Source organism: Nothobranchius furzeri, chromosome 6 (assembly GCF_043380555.1).
Source record: "Nothobranchius furzeri strain GRZ-AD chromosome 6, NfurGRZ-RIMD1, whole genome shotgun sequence".
Taxonomy (NCBI): domain Eukaryota; kingdom Metazoa; phylum Chordata; class Actinopteri; order Cyprinodontiformes; family Nothobranchiidae; genus Nothobranchius; species Nothobranchius furzeri.
In genome coordinates, this window is record NC_091746.1 from 34,077,479 (window position 1) to 34,097,988 (window position 20,510).

At 43.8% G+C, this 20,510-nt stretch overlaps 1 protein-coding gene across 2 annotated transcripts in view; it reads right to left on the minus strand.

Annotated features, from left to right (window-relative positions):
* Positions 1-129: 129 nt before the first annotated feature.
* ttll4 (tubulin tyrosine ligase-like family, member 4) overlaps positions 130-20,510 on the minus strand; it is a 28,517-nt gene continuing 8,136 nt past the window's right edge. For both annotated transcript variants that reach the window (XM_054747168.2, XM_054747169.2), the window contains 14 exons: positions 17,761-17,871; positions 9,583-9,659; positions 9,318-9,512; positions 8,921-9,003; positions 8,709-8,837; positions 8,507-8,629; positions 8,319-8,417; positions 5,294-5,428; positions 5,075-5,212; positions 4,871-4,949; positions 4,578-4,788; positions 4,271-4,338; positions 1,321-1,385; positions 130-505 (listed from right to left, as the gene is read on the minus strand). In XM_054747168.2, coding sequence (XP_054603143.2) covers positions 319-505; positions 1,321-1,385; positions 4,271-4,338; positions 4,578-4,788; positions 4,871-4,949; positions 5,075-5,212; positions 5,294-5,428; positions 8,319-8,417; positions 8,507-8,629; positions 8,709-8,837; positions 8,921-9,003; positions 9,318-9,512; positions 9,583-9,659; positions 17,761-17,871 — 1,700 coding nt within the window. In that variant the 3' untranslated portion in view covers positions 130-318. The remainder of the gene's footprint in view (positions 506-1,320; positions 1,386-4,270; positions 4,339-4,577; positions 4,789-4,870; positions 4,950-5,074; positions 5,213-5,293; positions 5,429-8,318; positions 8,418-8,506; positions 8,630-8,708; positions 8,838-8,920; positions 9,004-9,317; positions 9,513-9,582; positions 9,660-17,760; positions 17,872-20,510) is intronic.

Here is a 20,510-nt window from a genome sequence, read left to right on the forward strand (position 1 = left end):
CCCTGGACCTGTAGAAGCTCTAACTGGTCTCACCATGTCTGCAGAAGTCCTGAGCTGGTTCTGGTTCCAGCTGATCCCTGGATGTGACCCGTGTAAACCTGACAATCTAACAGTCTGTCTAGTGAGGGTCCAACAAAGAGATCTTTTAAAGGTCAGAGTACAAAACCCGTTCCAGGTGAGTCCTGCTTCTACACATGGCTGTTGGACTGGGTGAGGTCTCCAGGTTCTCCTGAGAACTTCAGTGTTCACGTAGCCCTTTGATGGTCACAGCTGGGGCTCTGAGCTCTAGTCCAGACTGTCTGTGTTAGGTACCAGATTTCAGAGGGAGAACTGCTGGGACAGCAGGTTCTGGGTGAGGCTGGGTTGAGGGCTGGAACAGGCACTGCTGCTCACACTTGATCCAGGACTTGATCCAGAACTCAGCAAACCAGGCAGACTGGACACTGTCGCTACCTCTGAGTCCAAAAGGTCCTCGTCTGTGGCCCTTTGGTGGCTGACCAGAACCCTGGAGGTGAATAGAGAGAAAACTGATGTCATGCTTCAGTGGGCAGGATTCTTTGCAGAACCAGACTTCACACCTCTGTAGAACCTCTGAAAGAACAACAGAACCAACAGACAGGGGTCTTTCTGCAGGGACTCTGCACCCTTTTCATGTGGTTTGGATTAGAGGTCGACCATTACTGGCTTTGCTATTGCTGATACCGATGCTATGGTCAGCCGATGGCTGACACCATGAGATTTTCCAGGTTATTTTCATGCTAAAATGTCACTAATAACATCAGTAGATGCAAAAAAAATCTGAGGCTGAATCAGTTTTTGTAATTTAGTGCACTGCTCAGTGTTAAAATGAGACATTTTACTGTAGTTAATCAATTAACTGATCAAGTACTAAATATTCAACAATGGTGTGCGTGTGCGTGTGTGTGTGTGTGTGTGTGTGTGTGTGTGTGTGTGTGTGTGTGTGTGTGTGTGTGTGTGTGTGTGTCCCACCAGGACTGGTGCAGGTTCCATTGGTCCAGAGTTTAAACCTCAGGTCAGAACTCCCGTTCATGACCCTGAAGATGATTTAAAGGTTCAGTCACCCCCTGGGTGAAGTCTTATGCACCCACACTTCCTGTTTAACTAAAGTTGGTGCTGTCTGGCAGACCTACAGAGCAGTGCTGAAGCGGTGACTGACAACAACCCCTACCCCCACCCCGCACGCTCTTGGAGTTTTATCTGCCGATGACCCACTCAGAGTCACTGGACCTTCCCACAGTGCAATGGAAAAGTCATTAATGCTGTGTGTGTGTGTGTGTGTGTGTGTGTGTGTGTGTGTACCTGGATGGGCTCATCACGGTTGGTTTCTCTCGTTCTGACCAAAAATTATAGTTACCCCTGGACCACTAGAGACACACAGAAACATCATAGTTATATTAAAAGCACCAATGACCCATTAGAACCATCCCAAAGCATCCTGAAGAAGAAAGTGGGCTAGCTGAGGCATTAGTCCACGGTTCAGAGCTTTTGATGGACCCGAGCTGTAGGACAAATATTTTTTAAAAACATGTTTAACAAATGTTTTTTTCTAGTTTTCAAATATAATTCTGGATAAATTAGTCCATCATAGGCTTCAGGAAACATTACCTTATGTAACACACAGAGATCAAAACAGGTTTATCCTTGGACGACAGGGGTTTCATAATGTTAGAAGAGTTCTTAATATTATTCAGGGTCTGGAGGAAACCTCAGATAAAGTTCTCCTATCTTTGGATGCTGAAAAGGCATTCGATAAGGTGGAATGGCCTTCAATGTTCTGGAACGTTTTGGGTTTGGGAACAATTTCATAAAATGGGTTCAATTACTGTATTTGAATACAGCAGCTAAAATTATAACGAATAAGAACATCTCACAGCCAATTAAAATAAAGAGGGGATGTCGTCAGGGCTGCCTGCTCGCCTCTTCTGTTCACTTTTGCAATTGAACCGCTGGCAATAGCTAAAAGGAATAATGCAGCGATAAGTGGTTTCTAACTGTGAGCACAGGGTAGCACTATACGCTGGCAATATTATCTTGTTTCACACTTGAGGAAGACTATTCCAACTATTTTAGATCTGATTAGTGCATTTGGTAAAATCTCAGGCTATACAATAAACAATACAAAATCCTCTATCCTACTGCTTAGTGAGAAAAACCTCTTTCTAAAAACAGCCTAAACAAAGGAGCTATATCAGAACTATACAATTTATTATTGTCCAATTCGCCTGAAAACTCAGACTCTAAATGGATGGCATGGAATGAAGATCTAACAACAAGTAGTTCAAAAGAGGATTGGGAATCAGCTTGTCATAAAGCACATAAACAATTGGTAAATACTCGATTTAGACTCCTCCATTACAAGTGGCTTATGAGAACCTACAAGACTCCAGAAAAACTGAATAGATATAATCGAAATGTGCCTGATATTTGTACAAAATGCACTGATTCTAAAGGAATGTTGTTCCATTGTATGTGGCAATGTCCTGAGGTGGAACTATTTTGGGAGGAGATCAGAAGAGCATTAGAGACAATTATTTTAAAAGATATTCCAAAAAATCCTATGCCTTTCATTCCAGGCATTTATCCCAAAGAACACAACTTTACAAAAAATGATCAAGTAATGATAAACATGTGCCTACTGCACGCCAAAAGAACAACTGCAATAAAATAGAAGGAAAGGCACAGACCTAAACTAATGCATTGGGTAAAACAAATGCTCATGGTGTTTCCCTGGGAGAGAATTACTTGTCTTAAAAAAGGAAAACTGCCATTATTTGAGAAAATTTGGGGACCATTTAAAAATTTTGTGGGAAATTATCAACTAATGAAAGACAATGGAGACTAATTTCAGATACAACTGGAAACCACCATAACGATTTCCTCTGAGACATGTACCGTAAATCCTCTAATACAGGCCCGGGCCTGTATTTGACTCAAGCTCATCAAGCTCCAGGCCTTTATTGGAAGGAGGACCAGAATTAGAGGCAGACCTCTATTTCTATTTGAGCAAAATGAACTAATGGTTCGCTGGAGTTTTTGACAATTAAAATTGCGCCCACATTTTCAAAGTTAAACACATTTCTTTTAACAACGGTAGTTTCTGCTTCAGCCCTCTCCCCCCTCCCCCGCGCAGCGGCCGCAAACTCACTGATGCGCCTGCAGCCTCTCAGAGTTCCTGCTGCTCTCAACATTAAAATAATTATTTCATTTTCTGTTCCTCACTTCTGATTACCTTCAGTGGTGTCTGTTTGTTGCAAGCATGCGCAAGCTGGTTAAGGTTAGGATGGGGGTGAGGGGAAGGTTTAATTGCAAGAGGGAAAAGGTCGCAATTTGGTTAAATGTCTGTTTTACGGCAGGTGTCAGTACCGACGCTCTGGCACAGCGCGTTGCACCCCCCCCCCACCACCCCCATCCCCCGAAGCGCAGGACCTTGTCACTTGCTGACAGCAGGCTGCTGTCTTTTTCAAGGACTGCATCTTGCCGGTCATTATCATGTGACAGCTACTAGTCGATGACAGGCATAACAAGTCACTATAGTGAAGTCGACTAGTTCATACAACCCTTATTGCTCCCCAGTGTTCTGCAGCATAATCAGCACGATCTCTTTGAACTTGATATCAAATTTTCGCCTCCTCTTCGTCTCCGCACCTGCCAAATCGCGGTCTGTCACTGGCAGGTCAAAAGTGAGACGGATGACCCCCCTCCCCCATGGTACTTGCTTGTTACCACATTCCACCCGGCCACAATAAAATACCGGCCATTATTCACCTCCGCTGACTCCGACACCGGCCAAAATATGATACCCGGCCGTTAACTGAATACAGGCCAATATTAGAGGATTTACGGTATCTTATTATATCTGGCTGTTTAATTTATAACAGGATAGAATGTTATTATTGGCAAGTTCCTTTTCTTTTTTCTTTCTTTGTATGTTGGTATATGCAGCGTTAGTCTTTTAGTTTCATTTTATCATTATTATTTCTCCTATTTTGCTGTAAGACATCGTGTTCAGATGTGCAATGGAGATTTCTTTGCGTATAAAACAATAAAAACATTGTTGGAAAAAATTTAGCCCATCACAAAGATATCACTAAAAGTTTTGCTCCAGAGCTTTTAAACAGAGCTGAATATATAACCAAGGACCACAATGAGGATAAATGAATATTTTCTATTCATAATTTCATTTATATCATCTGAAGGCTTTGAGGTAAAAACACAAACTAGACCGAATAGGATGTTCCCGGTTTCTCACCATGTGAGCGGGGTCACTGGTTCCCAGGTGGACTCCTTTTTCACAGAAGCTCTTCAACAAACTGATACCTGCACACAAGACACAACCCGTCTCACAAACAAGACACAACCCGTCTCACAAACAAGACACAACCTGTGTATACATACATATATATATATATGGGTTTTATATATATATATATATATATATATATATATATATATATATATATATATATATATATATAGGTTCTACTTTAACTACCACCATCTTTACAGGCAACAATACGTCCACAGAGAGAGCCTGTTGGAGCTGGTTTGGTACGTACATTTGGTCCGATTGTTCCAGTACTTCTGCTCCCACTGATCCAGCAGGATGTTCGGGTATCTTAGACACTCAAAGAAACGAAGGTAGCGTGATGACGATTGTGATGGGAAAATACGTTCAAACTCTCCTCGACGACTCAGCTCATCTTCACTCTCTGCCAGCACGTGCACGTCCTCCGGAGTCAAAACATCCAACACCGAGGAAACGAGATCCTGACACAGAGGAAACAAAATAAACCTTAGACTGCAGAACAGCACAGATTCAACCAGACCATGGACTGGTTTGAGATTTTACCTGGTCAGCAGAGGGCTGAGTGAGGAAGAAAGCTCGTTTCACTTTCTCATCAGCAGACAAGTCAGGTTTGGTCCTCTCCCTGTTACACACGCGCACGCGCGCACACACACACACACACACACGGCATATAATAATTTGTTTACCAACTCTTTTTTAACTCCAGGTTCTGGTGTGGCTAAATAAGGAGCAGCACCTCCTCCTTACCTATTAGAGGAGCTGGAGGCACTGGTGCAGGAGGAGATCTCCTTTTCTCTCTGAGGAATCTGGAAGCCAGCCAGGTTAAGAAGGTCTCTGATCATCTGGCCTTTAATGGAAATGTCCAGCTCTGAGTTGGAGTGAAGACTGAAGAGATGCAACAGGCAAAGATGTTATCAGACTGTGTGTGTGTGTGCGCGCACACGTGCGTGCATACGTGCGTGTCACCTGGGGGAGATGTTGACCTCCAGGATCCAGGGTTTCAGGTTCTCATCCAGCATAATGTCGAAGCCGAACAGCTCGTGGCAGCTGTACGTTGTTTTAACGTGCATTTTCAGGAGGTTGTTGACATATGGCTCAGAGCTGAAACACACACACAGAAGACAGGAAGTGAGTGTTGAAAACAGGAACCAGCTCCCCAAAAACAAACATGGATGTATGAACAGATGTATGGATGATCCAAACTACCTGCTAGAGTAGTACTGTACAGACGGGGAGGACAACAGCACTGACAGCCAGAGAGATGTATTTAAAAAGTAACAGAACCTGTGTTCTTGTTCTGATGTTTCACTTCTCCAAGAGCCTTCTTCAGCTCTAACCCAAAAGTGTGACGTAAAAAAAATTTCAATCAGCAGTGAGATCTCCATGATCGTGAGCTAACTCACAGATCAGTCTCCCTCCCGTCATGAGACAGGGTATCAGATTCTGAGCTGCCGTGTAAGCACTGGACAGCTGAAACCGGAGACCACCTTTGTTTAACTTTGATCTTTGTTGTTTTACAAAGATCTGTGGCCTCTGTCCAAACAATGAACATTTCTGTCCTCATGACCGTCTCATCTCTGAGATGTAGGTCAAGGATTGAAGTTCTCCGTTGTGGCGACGGAAATCTGTCAGCTGGACTAATCCGAAAAAAGTTCTGTCGAAATCTCTCTCTCTCTCTCTCTCTGCTAATTGAAATGCTCACCGGTGTTGAAAAGCGTTCCTCCACCGCCCAAGCTGCACAAACGCGCGCGCTCATTGCTGCGGTGCACACAGACAGCACGCGCATCAGGCGCCAATAAAGCTCTGATATCACAATGAGAGTTAACGTGATGAGCGGAGCCAGGACCCAAATTCCTGGTGGGCCGATCTGACGTCTGTGTTTTTTGTCGTCTCTTTTGTTTTTTTTTCGGGCCTGTGTTCAGTCATGACACTCTGCTGACCACCTGCTGATGAGAGGATCTCTTCTGTCAGTGGAACTGGTGAGCTGCTGAACAAGCTTTACTTCCTAGAAACACTTTCTATGCCCAGACTGTAGTGACCTGTTATTTGTAATTTTATAATTAATATTACGTGAATGCACTAAACCCAAAAATAGATTAAATATTATTAATCATATTACTATCAAATGTAAATAAGTATAAAAGATAACTAATCTTAATGAAAAAATTATATTAATAACTTTAATTTTAATATTGATTACATTTCATTTCTAAGGTTTGGATGTCTGTGAACATTACAGAATATTCAGATTGGTGTAAAGAACATATTATTAATAACAGGTTTATGTTTATGTTTATTTATTTGGCAGACGCTTTTATCCAAAGAGACTTACAATTTATAACCTGTAGGGCATGTTGTGATCTGTGGGGGAAACCGGAGTACCCGGAGGGAAACCCACGCATGCATGGGGAGAACACGCAACTCCACGCAGAAAGGCCACAGCCGAGCTTCGAACCTGCAACCTTCGTGCTGCGAGGCAACAGTACTAACAACTGTGCCACCATGCAGCCCACAGGTCATGATCTAAAGCTGGTCTGAGGTATAAAACTGCCCTGGGTCTAAAGCCCTGCAGATGTATTTAGTTTCTATAAACACCAACAACAAATAAACAACAGCAGCTGGATTCTACTTTGTTCCTTAAACTGAGTCACGTAGTTTTGCAAGTTCTGCAGCTCACACGTTCAACGGGGAGCTCTGCCAGCAGACTGGTTCTTTTGGTATCTAGTGCAGTTCTGGTACTGAGCAGCATGGATGCATCAGCGGATTTCACTGTAGTCTGTGTTCATAATGGATTAAGAAAGGACAGGAAAACATTGTTAACTCAAATATATCATTATAATGAACATGCATAGATACTTTATCATACATACCTACCAGCCTGTAACTCTACTTTACCCCCCAAAATGCACCAGACTGATGCGTTTAAATATAAAATGTCCACTCATTATTTCCGGGGGGACATGCTCCCGGACCCCCTTAGAGTACTTTAATACTTATCATCTTTTTTACCTCAGAGAAATCTCAACACCCACAGTTTTAAACACTATGTGAACGGGTTATTCCAAATTTTTCTGAAACAATACTGACCTTAAAACCAATCAAAACCCGAACAGCGGCTGCGTGTAAACAATGTGAGCAGTGAGCACACACCCCAATAAATTTCAGTCAGATGAGAATTTTTTGCTTCAATCCCTGTAGGCAGAATCTGCTCCAAGGTTCAGGTGATATGTTTCTGGAGATGTTTAAAGCTTCCATACCTTTTCTTTGTTTAAGGAACCTTAATCCCACATTGAAAACAACAGACTTCTATTTTATTAATCAAGCATGTTAACAGCTACCAGCCTGGCCAGTGAGATGCAGGAGCCAAGATCACCCAGCCCTGGTGATAAGTCTGACACCGCCCCTCCTCCTCCTCTCTTCCAGGCTGCTGAGGAGCACAGCTGAGCTGAATCCTCCTGATGACCCACACCTGGGATAAAAAGGCTGTGCCTTCAGCAGTGCAGGGGTTCTGCTGTCCTCCAGGCCTCAGTTTGGTTTCCAACCCCCCCCCCCCCCCCCCCTTTTTTTTTTTGATGAGTTAACTTTAAAGTTTTAACTCTGAGTTATGAGCTTTTAAAGGGTGAAGCTCTTAGATGATCCAGAGGGATCTTTTGATGTTGTTGATTAAAAGGTTAACTTGGTTTGATGCCATTTTATTGACTCCGGTTTTAAACACCTTTTGTGTTGGTAAAACTTTAACAATAAGTTTTTACCAGGTGTTTTAATAGTTGGTAATTGGTGTAATGTTAACTTTTTTTTTTTTTTTTTTTTTTTTGCTTTGTGTTATCTTTATAATGCTCGCCATCTATTTGCTCTTGTTTTTAGAACCTTTTACAACAATTAACCATTTTAACTCCACTGTCGTATTTCTTATGTTGCCCCCCCCTTCGCATTTTAACACCTCCTGTCGGGGACGTAACAAAGCAACGGACCGAAACACCAGCAAACTCACGCTATGATTGTTTTGATCACTATGTCTTTGATCTTGCCCCAGATCAGGGTGGTGTTGATGCCTTTTGAGCCCAGATACAGCCACAAGGCCTTCAGAGCCCTGGACAAGCAAACAAAAACAGTTAGTGAAGAAAATCCTCCTAACAGCAGACATCTTTATGATGATAACACTGAACTTTGACACCTTACCACTTGTGTCCCTGGCAGGCCTTGTTGTCGCTGTTGGTCTGATACTCAGAGTTCTTCTTGTTTACGCTGTAGTTGGTCAGGTGCATGAACTTATTACCCAGAGTCTTGGTGGAAGATGAATACCTGCAGAAACACACAGACTCGCCCTCAGTCTGCATTCTCTCTCTGACCTGTTCAGATGTCTAGAGTTCTGGAGACTCACTTGCAGCTGGCAAAGCGGACCAGTCCATCAGAGAACATGTAGATCCTGAGTGGGTCATAGGAGGGCACGTAGACATAGATTCTCAGGTCAAACTTGTTTCCCCCAATCAGGTAGGGCTTCTGGAGGTACCTGAGGACAGAGACCTTTCAGAATCGAAATATTGGCACAGCTTCTGATGAACAGGTTGGTCTATTTAGCTCCAGTTTGCTTACTTCTGGACCAGCAGTGGCCTCTTCTTGGGCATTTGACTCCACTTGTGGATCACTTGGATCCCCATCCCTCTGGCTGATGCAGGCTGGCAAAAAGAGAACAGAAAACATGAAGAAAGGCTGACAACAGCTCTGAGTGGGCAGTGTTTCACCTGCATGACCCAGTCTGACAGATCTAGTGTGCTGCTTCAATCCCTGTGAGGTCTCTGGGTGATCCAACTTGTTCTGAGCCTCATTTCTGTAGTCAGAGTTTCTCCCTTATCCTCCAAACTAAAGCATGTTGGTGTTGCTCTCACAAGTGCTAAGGCCAACCACGTATTAGAAACAATCATTTAAAATGGTCTAAAGCCAAGGATAACATAACCCTCTCTACTCTCTGTTCACACGCAGCAGAATTTACCGGTTTGACGATCCACTTCTGTGTGGAGCCGCCGTCCTCCCAGGCCTTTCGGAGAAGCTTGATGTCCTGAGGAAGGATGAATGTCCGTGGGAGAAAACTGAACTCCTTTTTACCAAAACGAAGCTGCATCTTTGACAGATTCCTCCACAGACGATCTTTCCTGCCGATCTCAAAAGTTCCTGGGAAGTGGTTCAGCTACCAAAACAAAATGTAAGTTTAGCTCTGGGATTAGAACACAAGTAGAGATAAGATGGCAGCGCCTCACCTTCTGGTGTTCGCCAAGTGCTTTGAAGCCTGGAGACTTCATGTGGTGTCCCCAGCAGCCTAACCAGTCATGGCTTCCTGCATCAGTAACACATTCATCGGACTCACTTTGAGTTAGGAATCACGTTTGTAGCTCAGGGGCTACACTTCATACAGGAACAATTAGATATCAATGGAAAAAAGGATTTTTATCTATTTGTTTTTATTAAGAACAATTAGAGTAGAACTTACCTATGATAATATAAGAGTAAGTGAATTTATTTCTATAGCATTTCTCACAGATACAAACCATAGAAACAAAATCAAAATTAAATCAGAAAAAACAAATGAAAGTTTCAATTTAAAAGATTAAGAAAGAGAATCCCATCCAGAGGGTTCTGTTACAAAAGTGGTTCAGAACATCAGGGTCCTCATTTATCAAAGGTTTGTAGGGACAGTCCTGTATTCAATCCTACAAATGACACGGCCAAAATCCTGCTTCATGAAACATGCAGTGGCCACTCATACATACCGCATTCGACTGATGATACAGTGGGATGCGAAAGTTTGGACAGCCTTGGTAATCTTCATGATTTTACTGTATAAATGTTGGTTGTTACGATAAACCGCTTCAGTTAAATAGATCATATAGGAGACACACAGTGATATTTGAGAAGTGAAACAAAGTTTATAGGATTTACAGAAAGTGCAATAATTGTTTAAACAAAATTAAGCAGGTGCATAAATTTGGGCACTTTTGTCGTTTTGATTCTAAAACCTTTAGAGCTAATTATTGGCACCGAAAGTTGGTTTGGTAAGCTCAGTGACCCTTGACCTCCATACAAGAAAGAAAAAAATTCTTTTATATAGCGCCTCTCAAGATAAAAATCACAAGGCACTTAAAAAAATTAAAAAAATATCCATCCATCCATTTTCATCCACTTATCTGGAGTCGGGTCGCAGGGGCAGTAGCCTAAGGCGAGAGGCCCAGACTTCCCTCTCCCCAACCACTTGGGCCAGCTCCTCTGGAGGAATCCCAAGGTGTTCCCTGGCCAGGTGAGAGACATAGTCCCTCCACTGTGTCCTGGGTCTACCTTTAGGTCTCCTCCCGGTTGGACGTGCCCAGAAAACCTCACCAGGGAGGCGTCCAGGAGGCATCCTGACCAGATGCGTGAGCCACCTCAACTGGCTCCTCTCGATGTGGAGGAGCAGCAGGTCTACTCTGAGCCCCTCCCAAATGACTGAGCTTCTCACCCTATCTCTAAGGGAGAGCCCAACCACTCTTCGGAGAAAACTCATTTCAGCCGCTTGTATCCGCGATCTCGTTCTTTCGGTCACTACCCAAAGCCCATGACCATAGGTGAGGGTAAGAACGTAGATTGACCGATAAATCGAGAGCTTCACCTTCTGACTCAGTTCTCTCTTCACCATGTCAGACCGGTATAACGCCTGCATCACTGCAGATGCAGCACCAATCCGCCTATCGATCTCACGTTCCAGTTTTCCCTCACTCGTGAACAAGACCCCGAGATACTTAAACTCCTCCACTTGTGGCAGGACCTCATCCCTGACCCAGAGAAGGCATTCGACCCTCTTCCGAATCAAGACCATGGTCTCAGATTTAGAGGAGCTGATTCTCATCCCAGCTGCTTCACACTCGGCTGCAAATCGCTCCAGCGAAAGTTGAAGATCACGTTCTGATGAAGCCAACAGGACCACATCATCTGCAAAAAGCAGAGACCTGATCCTCAGGCCACCAAAACGGATGCCCTCCACACCTTGGCAGAGTCCAACTCTCACTGGGAACGAGCCTGACTTACTGTCGGCAATGCGGACCAAGCTCTGACACCAATCATATAGGGACCTAACGGCCCGCATCAGAGGGCCTGGTACCCCATACTCTCAGAGTACCCCACACAGGGCCCCCCGAGGGACGCGGTCAAACGCATTCTCCAAATCCACAAAACACATGTAGACTGGTTGGGCAAATTCCCACGCACCCTCCAGGATCCCCCTAAGGGTATAGAGCTGGTCCAGTGTTCCATAGCCAGGACGAAAACCACATTGCTCCTCCTGAATCTGAGGTTCAACAATCTGACGGACCCTCCTCTCCAGAACCCCTGAATAGACCTTACCAGGAAGGCTCAGGAGTGTGATCCCCCTGTAGTTGGAACACACCCTGCGGTCCCCCTTTTTAAATAAGCGGACCACCCCCCCCGGTCTGCTAGTCCAGTGGGACTGCCCCCGATGTCCATGCGATATTGCAGAGCAGCGTCAGCCAACACAGCCCCACAACATCCAGAGCCTTAAGGAACTCCGGGCAGATCTCATCCACCCCTGGAGCCTTGCCACAGAGGAGCTTTTTAACCACCTCAGTGACCTCAGCACCAGAGATTTGAGAGGCCAACCCAAAGTCCCCAGACTCTGCTTCCTCACTGGAAGACGTGTCGGTGGGATTGAGGAGGTCTTCGAAGTATTCTGCCCACCGATCCACAACGTCCTGAGTAGAGGTCAGCAACACACCTTCCCCACTATACATAGTGTTGGTAGCGCACTGCTTTCGCCGCCTGAGGCGCCAGATAGTGGACCAGAATCTCCTCGAAGCCGTACGGAAGTCTTGCTCCATGGTGTCACCAAACTCCTCCCATGCCCGGGTTTTTGCCTTGGCGACCACCCGAGCCGTGTTCCGCTTGGACTGCCGGTACAGTCAGCTGCCTCTGGAGTCCCACAGGCCAAAAAGACCTGATAGGACTCTTTCTTCAGCTTGACAGCATCCCTAACCGCCGGTGTCCACCAGCGGGTTCGGGGGTTGCCACCACGACAGGCACAGACGATCCTGTGACCACAGCTCCGGTCGGCTGCCTCAACAATGGAGGCACGGAACAGGGTCCATTCTGACTCAATGTCCCCTGCCTCCGCCGGAATATTTTGGAAATTCTGTCGGAGGTAGGAATTGAAGCTCCTTCTGACAGGAGACTCTGCCAGACATTCCCAGCAGACCCTCACAATACGTTTGGGCCTGCCTGGTCTGACCGGCATCCTCCCCCACCATCTGAGCCAACTCACCACCAGGTAGTGGTCAGGTGACAGCTCCGCCCCTCTCTTCACCCGACTGTCCAAGACATGCGGCCGCAGGTCAGATGAAACAACAACAAAGTCGATCATCGAACTGCGGCCTAAGGTATCCTGGTGCCAAGAGCACCAGTGGGAGCAACTCCAGAGTGGTAGAAAATCCAACTCCTCTCAAAGAAACTGGTTCCAGAGCCAGAGCCATGCGTTGAGGTGAGTCCGACTATATCTAGTCGGAACCTCTCAACCTCACACACCAAATCAGGCTCCTTCCCCACCAGAGAGGTGACATTCCATGTGCCAAGAGCCAGCTTCTGTAGCCAAGGATCAGACCGCCAAGGTCCCCGCCCTCGACTACCACCCGTCACACACTGCGCCTGACCCCTTTGGCCCCTCCCACGAGTGGTGTGCCCATGGGAAGGGGGACCCATGTTTCCTCTCGCTAACGTGCCCCATCTCCAGGCCTGGCTCCAGAGGGGAGCCCTGGTGATCCACGTCCGGGCGAGGGAACACGGTTTCCATTTACTAAAATATAAAACAGATTTTAAAAAATGATTTAAAATATGTTTTAAATGAGAAAAAAATGTGATTAAAAATGTAAGGAAAGGGAAAGAGAAAATGAATAAGAAAGAGGGAAATCAGTGGCTCCCAGGAAAGGTGGAGTTGGTAGAAAGAGCAGAATAAGGAGAAGGTAGTGATGAAGGTCACACAAAACCAGCTTGAACAGGTGAGTCTTCAGCTGCTTTTTAAAGACCACTGAGGCCACTGATCTCAGGCTCAGGAGGGGAGAGTTCCAGAGTCTGGGAGCCACAACAGCAAATGATCTGTCACCTTTGGTCTTTAGTATGGTGCACTGCATAACCAGTAGGCTTTGGTCACTGGACCTCACTGGACCATATGTATAAATATGGTAGGAGATTCCTTTAAAGGAGTTCAGAATGTGCTGAAGAAGAAGCAGAGAGAGGAGGAAGAGTAGAGGCCCCAGCACAGAACCTTGTGGGACACCATGGGTGAAGGAGGTGGTGAAGGACCGAAAATTGGAGACAGCCTCTAAGAAAGAAAGCTCAGACAGATATGAGGAGAACCACTCCAGAGCAGTTTCTGATAGGCCTACCCAGTCTCTCAGCCTATCCAGTAGCAGGTGATGGTCAACAGTGTCAAAGCCGCAGTCAGGACTAGAGCAGAACAGTCCTCTGCATCATTGTAAAGGTCATTAGAGACTCTAAGAAGAGCTGTTTCAGGAGAATGAGCTCTAGGTTCTCCAGTCAGGTGCTCTATGAGAACCTGACTGGAAACTATCATAGATGTTTTGTTCATCAAGAGCAGCTGTGAGCTGTTTAGCCACAACCTTTTCCAAGATGTTGGAGATGAACGGAAGTTTAGAGATGGGTCTGAAGCTACTATAGAGAGAAGGGTCAAGACTCGGCTTTTAGAAAAGCAGGTGTATTACAGCATTCTTAAAGTAAGCAGGGACCTGACCAGAAACCAGAGAAGCATTAATTATAGAGAGCACACTGGGACCGATGGACTGAAAAGCACTTTTAAACAAAGATGAGGGTAAGATGTCGAGGGGGCATGCGGAGGTCTTCATAGAGTTAACCAGTTTGGTTAACTCAGGCAAAGAAACAGGAGCAAAGCTATCTAGGATGATGGGCCGGATTGGAGTTGGGAGAGGCAGAGATAAGGCTGAGGGAGAAATGCTAGATCTGACCTTATTGACTTTGTCCACAAAGAAAGACAGAAAGTTTTCACAGTCTGCAACAGAGTGGATGGAGGCTGTAGGAGAGACAATACTGCTGATGGTGGTAAACAACACTGTTGCTCTGGGACATCAGGTTGGAGAGTTAGAGGTCAGAAGATCCTTTAGATGCAGCAAATGGACGTGGAGACGGATTTTCTTCTACAAACACTCAATTTTTCTGCATTGGCACTTTAGGCTGTGAATGCTGTTGTTAAACCAGGGAGTAGGGTTCACTGCAGGAACTGATCTGGTTCTGACAGGACAGGTGTTGTCCAAAATGGAGAGGCAGTGCTTATTAAACTGAGAAGTTAATGAATCTGGGTCCGTATCAGAAGAACAAGGTGGATTAAAAGCAGCAGAAAATTTGCTAGCTGTGCTCTTCTTAAGAAAATGAGAACTAACCAGACGGCGAGCAGGAGTTGGGGATGCAGAAACTGACAAGTTAAAGAAAATGCAATGGTGATCTGAAATATAAACGTCCTCAGGACAAACACTGTCAGCATTTAGACCCAGGGTAAAAACAAGGCCTAAAGTGTGTCCCCTGGTGTGTGTGGGGCCAGAAACATGCTGGGTAAAGCTGAAGGAGTCCATGAGGCTGGAGAAGCTCATGGCAAAGTGGTCTGAGGGATCATCAACGTGGATGTTAAAATCACCAACAATCACCAGTCTGGACAGCTTCTCAGCGGAGGATAAGAAGTCACTACACTCCTGAAGGAAAGAACTGTTTGGACCAGGTGGATGATAAACCACACCGCAGTAGAATGGGTCCTTACACTCAACTTTACACAGGTAAATCCAGTTATGAGAAAGAGTATTTGTAAGTTTCCCTCCTCTCAGAATATTCTCTGAAGAGCAGCAACATGGGGTCTCTAAACAGCTCTCACATGACCTGAAAACAAAGATTGTTCACCATCATGGTTTAGGGGAAGGATAAAGAACAAGTAGAACGTTCTGGAATGGCCATCTCAGTCCCCAGACCTGAATATTACTGAACATCTGTGGTGTGAGCTAAAGAGAGCTGTCCGTGCTCAGAAGCCATGAGACCAAAATGAACTAGAGATGTTTTGTAAAGAAGAATGGTCCAAAATTCCTTCAACCAGAATCCAGACTCTCACTGGAAGTGTTTAGGGGCTGTTATTTCTGCAAAAGGAGGATCCACTAAATATTTAGTTAATTTATTTTTTGTGGTGCTCAAATTTATGCACTTGCCTAATTTTGTTTAAACAATCATTGCACTTTCCGTAAATCCTATAAGCTTTGTTTCACATCTCAAATACTTTAACACTTTCTGACAAATCAAGATAGATGAAATCTCACCATTCCAACTCAACCTCTGAAAAACTGAATTACTTGTCATCCCAGCGAAACCATCCATACGGCACAACATCTCAATCCTAAATGATTCCTTATCTCTGGCTTCTTCAAAGGCAGTTCAAAATTTGGGTGTTATGGTTGATGACCTTCTGACCTTTAACCCTCTTATGACCATATTTATAACAGGGCCACCTGGTATTTTTTTAATGTTATGGCTGTAAAATTGTAATAAAAAGTGCAAGGTGTGTGTAACTCTTCTCCTTTTTTCAGAACAACCTCAGCTTTCAGTGTATGGTTTGTATTTAGAATGTATTTCTATTAAAGCCTTTAAAAAATCAGCTTAAAAGTGAAAAAAGCAAAAAACGGATTTGAATTTTTTACATTTATTACTGAACAGGAACTTCAAAATGACTTGGGCGAACAATTTGGAATGAACAACTTAAACTTTGAACTGTAATGCATCTATTCTTAAAAAAGTTTGAACCTTGGTATCTTTGGTAAACAGGTTTTAAGACCATTTATTTTTGTAAACTTTCAGATGTTATTTATTTTAGCAAATAGTTGAGGGTTGTTCAAATAAAAATAAAATAAAGACTGAACAAACATTCATACCCTGGTTCACTGGAGATCTGTCCTTCTACGTGGTCACTGTCTTCAGATATAAGCCTTTTGGGACACTTAATAGATTGTGTTGATTTTCTTTGAGGCATTTCCATAATTTCATGCCGGCTTTTTATGCTAATTAGCTTCCCCGTTCCGTTATCCGCTTTCACCACAGCGCTGTAAAGCAGGATTTCCCCTCGTAGCAATATTTTCCATAACTCTGATTGCTTCAAGCTATAAATCGTTGGAAAGCGGCTTTTATGTACTTTTTGGAACTGTTGGTATTTTTTGAATCTGATCAGCCATTCAAAAGTTATAAAACGGAGCATTTTGGATGACAAACTCAGCACGTCTCTGAATCTGTCTTGTGATTTGTTGAGCTCAAGACAGGGAATCCCGGTGGCTACCGTAATGTATTGTATATGCACGAAAAGCCCTATTTTTAATCTTTTCAGCACTTTTGGAATTTTACAGATATCTTGAAGGGTTCAGGAATTATGGTAATGAGAAGTGCGCATGTCAAATCCTGTTGGCGGCGACAGGTTGGTAATAAGAGGGTTAAGGATCACGTTGCCTCTGTCGCTCGTTCATGCTGTTTTGCGCTGTATAACATACGTACCTAACACAATATGCCACCCAGCTCCCAGTGCAATCTACTGTCATCTCCCGCCTTGACTACTGCAATGCCCTTCTAACTGGTCTTTCAGCCTTCACTGTGAGACCTCTTCAAATGGTCCAGAATGCAGTGGCACGCCTGGTCTTCAATCAGCCTAAAAGAGCACATATCACCTCTCTGTTCATTGAACTCCATTGGCTAACGCTATCTGCACACATCAAATTCAAATCGCTAACAGTAGCATACAAAGTCCTGGATGGTACAGCTCCCATCTACCTGAATCCTCTTGCAAAGGCTTACATCACAGCCCTGCCGCTCCTGTCATCAAAGGATTGCCGGCTAGCAGTGCTTACACCACACTCAGGACAATCCGGATTAGTTTCATGTGTCGTTGACCTACGAAGCACTACCAGAACAGCGGCGTCCTTGTTGATTTTCAAGAAACCCCTGAAGACCCAACTCTTCAGAGAGCATCTTCTAAACTAGAACGCTCCCTGCACCCGTCCCCCACTCTCCTGCACACTCCATGTTCGCTTCCCTCTATGATTCATTATGCTGCCTCATTGCCACCTGGGATTGACTGAATAGTGTTTGTTGTTAGCCTCAATGGCAACCTGCTGGCGTCATTATCACCTTTAAGTCGCTTTGGACAAAAGTGTCTGATAAATACATAAACAAATATCACTGTGTGTGTCTCCTATATGACATATTTAACTGACATTTTTATCATAACAACCAACAATTCATACAGGAAATTCATGAAGATTAACAAGGCTGCCCAAACTTTTGCATTCCACTGTAAGAGTAAAGGGACTCAGATCTGAGAAGTGAGATAGGTTAACAGCTGGACAACTCACTCTTGGTGGCTTTGAAGTGTGACCTGGCGATGGTGTGTTTGACGATGTTGGGAGTTACAGTGCTCATCTTCCATTTCAGCAGTCGTCTCTGCTCTGCAGGTAGCAGCTCCACTGAAAGTCAACACACACACACAGACACGTGTCACAAAGCTGAGAGGATTCAGCCGCTAGACCACCATCTGACTGGGCTTCTGGGGGTCATTGAATTGTTACAAACTAAGATTTTATTTTTTATCTGGCTGTATGTGGAGCAATAGCAAACTAACTGTGACAGGTGTGTAAATTGTATTAAACAGTTTTGTCAGAAAGTATCTTCATTAGTTGTCACTTTACTCCAGATCTGGTCTTAAACTCCTTATAAAGCCAGTCTCACATTTCTCTATTTCCTGATGAGTTCCAGGTGGGTTTCTCCCAGGAGAACAGAGCATGACCCATCTTGGAAAACTAGGAGTGTTTTGAGAGGAACACTGTCCAGCAGATCATTCTATTGTGGTCAGAGTTCCAGCAACACCAATAGACAACTGAGAGAAAGCCAAGAACCCCTGGGAATGTTTAAAAATAATGAAAATGGAAAGTTTTGATAATGCTGTTTGCAACATTAGTTAGACAAGTAAGGTCTGTCTTTAGGAATGGAGTAAAATCAGTCAGAAATGAGAAATCCTTAAAGAAGTCTTGATTTTGAACTTTGTAACTTGTTACAATATACAGTGCTCTGCATAAATGAGTACACCCCATTGTCAGAAAACCTTTAGTTTCCTTTGAAAATCAACATTTCCTATGAAATACCATACAACAAAATACTCCCACAAATGTGGCCCATGGGCTGCAAACAAGATTTTTTCATTTGCACACAAAAAGTGATTTTCCTAACAAATCCATTCAACCCATGATGCAAAAGTGAGTAGACCCCAGTTATAGTCTTAGAAATATAGTCAAAGAAAAGCCCTTCCCATTTCATGCTGTCAGCAACGGCTCCACATGGAAGAGAAATGTCACAAAATCTGATGTAAGGGAATTAAATGACTGTTTTCCACCTAAAAGTCATCCCCCCCCCAACAAGAACTAATCTGCATGAGATTTTGTTCAAGATTTCATGCATTTGCTTCTAAACTGTTTTCCTTTCCAGCCCAAGAGAAGAATGAAGACCAAGGACTCTTTTTTAATAAATCAAAGAACTCTATTTTTAATAAGCTAATCAAACAAAGTGTTAGTCAATAATAAAATGTGAACCAATTTGTGAAATGAAAATATTTATTACTTGATATTATAATCCTACAGAATATAATAAGTAATAAAACTTTAAATGTTTCCACTAGAGACTGATCACACGTAATGTTAAGTCACATGACACATTTCCTTTTCTGATCCAATCAGAATCTGCCAGATCTGACAGAGGCGTGGTTTTGGTGGTGCTTGGTAAATCTGTCATCTTTTCATTCGACCATAAACCAAAACATCCGAAGTATAAACTACGCCCACGTCATCTTTAACGCCAGTTCAAAGTGTTCTAGAGAAGTTGTCGGAGTGGCCAATCCGTAACTTTACTCTTCAGCAGAAAGATCCAATGACAAGCTGGATAAAATCTGTTGCTGCTCCAACTGCTGCAACGGTTCCTTTCAGAATAAAAGCTGAACCATCACAACCTCATTTTGGGTCTTGCTAGTTGCCAATAAACTGTCGTGACCCGGAAGTATCTCAAAGACTGGACTGGTTGGCGGCCGCGGCTGTGCTACGGGCTTCGGCTCCAGAAAGGTCCAAGCTGGACCTCTACACCTCCTGATCTAGACGGGGACTTCCGCCAAGGGTACGTAGACCGACAGAATAGCGTCTCAATGTGAGTTATGAATCTCCAAATCAAAGCTTAGCGCGAAAACATCACCTTCACTCCCATCAGAACTAATCGTTTCTTCTGATTTGCTGGTTCTGAACAACATTCCACACTACACCATTCTCCGTCTCACTTCACCTTAGTAACACCATACATTTAGTGTTTAAAGTTAGTCTAGTTTTAATTTGTTTAGTAATAAATCTTTAAACTTTTAAAACTTGACTCTCTTTTGTCTCTGAGTTATTACGAAGTTGTTACATAATCCCTGCAACAAAAAGTTCCAATCTTCTGGTTACCCAAAGATCCATAAAATTGATTTTATATTTGATATGGAATCTTGTAGCGTCAAGAAGGTCCTCTAATTTGTGACAAAGGTCACATTTTCCCAGCTGGGTCAGCTGGGTCGACTGTAACTTTGCCCCACAGATTAAACAAGCGAGGAGCCATGATGTCTGCTGAATATCATCTATATCTGCTGCTGTTCCGTCTCAGATTGAAGGACATTTCAAGATCACAATAAGAATTTTTAAATAATAATTTTAATAAACTATGACTTTATTACGGTTCATTATAATCATCATAACTAATCTCTTGGTTCAGTATAAATGTATTTTTGATTACTGAAATGACTTCTTATGCTTTGGGAATAATAATTATTATTCATGATAATCAGTAATGTGTGTTCAGTAAACCAGAAGGTCATTTGCACGTAACCAGCCTCATTCAGAAGGGTGTCCAGGGTAAAAGTAATCTGCCATCACATGTCTTTGACTCATGACCAAAGCTTTCTTGTTCTGAGAGTGGGCGTGTTCTGAGGGGTTTGTTAAAACTAACTTTCCAGCAGCAAAACTTCAGTTCGTGAACCAACCACCATCCTGAGGATAAGGGAACGGCCGCCCTGAACCCTCTACCTGCTGTTCTG